Source organism: Sinocyclocheilus rhinocerous, unplaced genomic scaffold, assembly GCF_001515625.1.
Source record: "Sinocyclocheilus rhinocerous isolate Xijiao unplaced genomic scaffold, SAMN03320098_v1.1 scaffold222, whole genome shotgun sequence".
Classification (NCBI taxonomy): domain Eukaryota; kingdom Metazoa; phylum Chordata; class Actinopteri; order Cypriniformes; family Cyprinidae; genus Sinocyclocheilus; species Sinocyclocheilus rhinocerous.
Window position 1 is genome coordinate 1,741,502 of NW_015625652.1, and position 5,052 is coordinate 1,746,553.

The window sequence follows — 5,052 nt, forward strand, 5'->3', positions numbered from 1 at the left end:
TATAATGTAATGATTTGGTGCTTAAGAAACATTTGTTATTATCAATGTTGAAAACCATTTTGTGGAAACCAGGGTCCATATTTTTCAGGATTATCTGATGGAAAGAAAGTTCAAAATTACAGCTTTTATTTGAAATAGAAATTTGTAACATTATAAATAACTTTACTGTTACTTTTGATCAATTTAATGAGTCCTTGCTGAATTAAAGTATTAATTTTTAAAAATCTTACTGACCCCAAACATTTGAACGGGTGTGTATGTTAATAAAACTAAAGATATTGATAAAAAATTTATGTCACTTTTAACACATTTATAAGGGATACAAACAGTGCCCCATCTCCCATATCTATCCCATCTCATTTATAAATGTATATTTTATTGCTCAAAATAAATAGAATCTCCAAACAAAAAGGACTCTTCTGTATCAATTTGGATAGATCTAGAGGATCAATCAGTTAGAAATTAGAAATTATATACATGAAGACATTGTGAATGTGAATTTATACTCACATGTTAATTCACAATACATAAGCTTCTAATTTTGCTGTTTATGGGTCCAAGACTAGGCATCAAGACCATCTAAAGGAAAGGGCACCAACTTCAACTCAAGAACAAGTCAGAGGCTAACAACCAGTATAGTTTTTGAAAATAAACAGGGTGGAGCCAACACTGAAACACTCTGATGGTGTCAGTTAGTTCATTCCTGGCATTCACCATCCACAGGCATTCATTTTGGATTATTAAGGCTTGTTCTGATACCAGAGCAATCAAAGAGGAATCCAATGCAAGTGCTACTACACAGTAACCATATTGACTTTCTTCGAGCCCTTCCTCCGCCGAGGAGGAACAGGAAGTGACAGTGGAGCGTTAACGGCTTGTCACTGCAATCTTCACTCTTCTCCCCGCCCGAACCCCCTCACCACAGCATGTCCGTAAATGGACAACACTTTGGCCTCCATTCCCAGGACAAAAACACAGGCCCAGGGTTCACATAAAGACTTGTAATGTCACGGTAAGCACAGATTAACCTGGACAGTTTCCACTACCTCCCCCATACACACCTTTATTACATCTGAAAGTAGGTAAAAGGTCCTTGCTTTACAAGCAGGCTTGTATATAAGACCTAATAAGTGCACACAAATGGAGAAAGTAGCTATTGCAGCACAATTCAACCACTTTGCACTAAGCATGAAACTAGTTTGTTGTTTTAAACAAGAAAGGTTAGTCAGTGGAAGCTGTGGTGCACTAACAATTCTCAGAACTGTCGTTAGCCTTAGCAACAGCTTTTAACGGGAGTCATAGTAATTGTTTTTAATAGCACATTTCAGTTTAACCCCATGTACAGTTAACCTTCTCAAAATTAAAGTCTGTTAATTCACCTTTGTGCAGTTCCAAACCTTTATGACTTTCATCTCCAGAACACAAAAGATGATAATTTGAACAACATTTTTGCCCATTCATTGAGGTCCAAAAACCTACTGGACCCAAATGCAGAGTTCTGGCATGAAACTCTAGATGGTGCAGTCCGATAGGTCTAACACAATCTGACCTAATGACATCATTATCACATGGCACAGCTGATTGGTTCTCTCACGTATCGGTAGCCAATGAGCTCGCTGCTCAACATTCAAATATATGACTAGTGCTTGCCGTAGCAGTTGCAGCTTGTTTCAGAAACCCTCCACCTTCCACAGCTCCACCTGTATAGATCTGCTACAAGGTGATTCATGTATGCTATATGGGGGGTTATTTCATGTATGTTATATTTGCAGCAGCAATATTTCTTACATGCTCACAGCAGCATGTTGTGGATGTATTGGCAGTAGCAAGTCTTGGTACTTGCTCTGCCGCAGCAGCAGCAGCAGCGTAGCAGATCTATTCCACCAAGACCAAATACATTAACATTGTCATGTATATTACCATGCCAATCCCTCCGAGAGTTGTCATGACAGAAATGACTTTAATTGTATGGAGAAGGAAAAAAAAGACAACCTAACACAAACGAACATTTCAAAGTAACTTGTCTGTTCCAAAGAAGAAAAAAAAATGCATAAAGTTTTATTTTTAATTTTTGAATGAACTATCCCTTTTATGATAATGGTAGATAACTAGTGAAGTAACTGCTTTAACCAGGCAAGATTGCAATTAGAACCAGTTCAAGGAGTAAACTTATATAGTTTGATATGACATGGTAACTAACCAAATAAAGCTAATCCAAGCTTCATATTTTATAACTTTTCTGCTTGCTTTTGACAGATATACATGTTTCACTCACCCCTTTTCATTTCCACAAATAAGATAAGAGACTAATGAAAAATTAGGCCAGAGTTAAAACCGGGCCATCTTTATTACAAGTCACACATAGGTTTGAGCCCTCCTGGACTGTTGGGGTGGGGGTTGGTTGGGGAGACAAATAAATAAAAGCAACTTGAGTTAAGGCAATTCTAAAGCTTAGACAGACCAGTTGTATCACGACAGGCGTTAACCACTATTGTAAGCAAGCAGTGGTTTGAGTTTGCTGAAACTTTACCGTCCAACAAAACATCAGACTTACAGTTTGGGTCAGATGAACAAAGTTCTAAGTCTAAATTATCAAAAACAACAATTCAGCGATACCATTCTGGGAGTTTCCCATAAACCACAGGTTCTTAATGTCATTGCTTTTTTTGTTCTATGTTAATACATCTGATAAGCAATAAATAAATAAATTTTTAAATGTAAAACTGCATTGAAGACAAATAAGGTTTGAGTGTCTTTACATTGCACCAAGTTCACAGTTCTGAAGTGTTGTTACATTCATCCATGGATCGCCGCTTGGCGTTCCAGCCAGAAACAGAACTGTAGTCCTGACAGGAGCTTGACCACCCGTTTTTGTGGATAAAGAGGCATCTGATCACCTCTCGTCTTGGTGATGGCGATCACAAAAAAAAAAAAAGATCAAAAGAGCAACTTTTGCTGCCCATATCGCCTTCAAGCGTCCATATGTTCCAGTCTCAGCAGCTAACGGTGCTCGGCTGCTGTTTGCTCACAAAGTCCGAGATAAAGTCAAACTCGTTCTGTCCCAGAAAGAGTTCAGGGAGTTCCTGTACCCTGTCCAGTCCTAGTTCCATGACCAGCGACGTCAAAACTTCTTCGTCAATCAAATCGGCGTCCATGCCATTCAGACTGAGAGCCGGGCCGGCCATATGCTGCATGTTGCTCAACTGGGCCTGACCCATGCGGAACTGCGCCCCATTCCCCATGTGGTTGCCGTTCATGTGTCCCAGAGGGTGTCCATGGTACTGGGTGTTGAGTTTCTGAAGGTGCATGCTAGCCATGAGCTGTTGGGAAGTGAGACCCCCACTCATGTACTGTTGTTGTTGTTGTTGTTGTTGTTGTTGTGGCGGAGGCTGTTGCTGCTGCGCTTGGTGCATGTGGTGGTGCTGTTGGTGCTGCTGAACATGATGTTGCTGCTGCTGGCCCTGGTTGTTGAACATCATGTTAGTTGACTGCATTTGGTGGTGACCTATCTGTCCATTCATAGGCCCCACCATGTTGGCCCTCTGGCGCATGGCAGCCTCCATGTTTCCCTGAGGCCCCGCTCCATAGTGCATCATCTGTCCATTGGGCATTGCTCTCAGGCCGGGCTGGGGCGCATGCTGCTGGGGGCCCGCTTGCAGGCCTCCATTCATGCCCATCCGGTAGCCATGCAGACCCCCGTTACCCTGTCCATGGTTCATGGGCATCATCATGTGCTCTGCCATAGAATCTCCCTTCAATGAAACAGATGATATTAGGTTTAGAATTGGACTATTGACAACAGAAGCAAGTTGTTTTACGTCCAGATTAATTGCCCACAAATTCTATAAATGCACAATGAAATCTAACAGTTTTTATTAAAAATTTAGCAAAGACTACACTAATTTCCACTCTCATTGGACAGGTAGGAGAGACGTCTTTTTTGCACCCTTCAGCCCACCTGACTGCCCACTCAACACACTACAACCTCTTAAGTCCCAATGATGCACATCCAAACAACACTTTTGAAATTGAATGGAGTATTATTCTCAGTACTAAACCTTTCACACAGCCTCCATCTAAATAAATTAAAAGTATATTTTTAAACACTAGATCTAAACAATGAGGACAACTGAAAATGCATTTTAATTAAACCCTTAAATTGGTGTAAGAAAAAAATATTACACGCCATTTTTATATTATAATCCTGTACTTTACACACAGAAATTTAAAGAATGCACAACATCAATCCAAAGAAAGTCACCGTGCAGTGAAGCAAACAATGGATCTGCCACCCGAGCTCTAAAACACTGGCGCTGTCTTAAAAACCTACAGAGCTGCCTACCTAGACAGCATTTGGACATCGCAAGCGCGTAAAATGCTACACGCGCTTATGATGACTAAAATGCTGTCTAGATAGGTAGCACACTGCGTTTTAAGACACAGTCCGTGAGTTTCTCAAGCGTTTTGAATCTCTTACCCCGTGTCCTGTGCTCAGTGACTCCGCCGCGGCAGGACAAATGAGCTTTATCTGTCCAAAAGCCTCTGAAGAATTACACTTTATATTCCACAAGGTGAAGCTTCATACTCCAGCGGACCGACGCACAAAAGAGCGCTGCTCACTATCTTCAAACGAGTGTTTGTGTGCATATATGTGTATTTTCTGGGTCAACTCCACTAGCTTATATACATGAGAAAAGCGGAGAGGTGGAGCTATCGTTCACTCTCTATCCTTTGTTGTCATTGGCCTTGCTGCTTAATATCAGTGTGCATAGAAACCCCTAGCGGTTTCTGTCAAACACTGGCCAATTTCTGTCTATAGCTTTTGGGTTGTTTTTCTGTTTCTGATTTAAAGTGAACAGGAAATCTCTTCAGAAGAAGCTGATCTGTTTGATTTTAAGTAAAGCTTATGGGCAAGATAGATAGATAGATCTATTTCGTTTGTTACTATATATGTATGTAAAATGTTGATGATGCTGAATTCAGAGAGATGGATGGATGGATGGATGGATGGATGGACGGACGGATGGATAGATAGATATTTCATTTGTTTAT

The 5,052-nt window shown here is 40.7% G+C and overlaps 1 protein-coding gene across 1 annotated transcript; it reads right to left on the reverse strand.

Annotated features, from left to right (window-relative positions):
- Window positions 1-2,316: 2,316 nt before the first annotated feature.
- Window positions 2,317-4,688, reverse strand: LOC107705696 (cbp/p300-interacting transactivator 3-like). The gene is made up of 2 exons (XM_016509107.1): window positions 4,478-4,688; window positions 2,317-3,752 (listed from the first exon to the last, which is right to left on the reverse strand). The coding sequence occupies exon 2, from the start codon at window positions 3,741-3,743 to the stop codon at window positions 2,994-2,996; it is 750 nt and encodes a 249-aa protein (XP_016364593.1). The 5' UTR covers window positions 3,744-3,752; window positions 4,478-4,688; the 3' UTR covers window positions 2,317-2,993.
- Between the last annotated feature and the right edge of the window lie 364 nt (window positions 4,689-5,052).

Excerpts from the sequence above, each read along its gene's own strand:
- LOC107705696 (XM_016509107.1), bottom strand. The coding sequence starts at position 3,743 with ATGGCAGAGCACATGATGATGCCCATGAACCATGGACAGGGTAACGGG.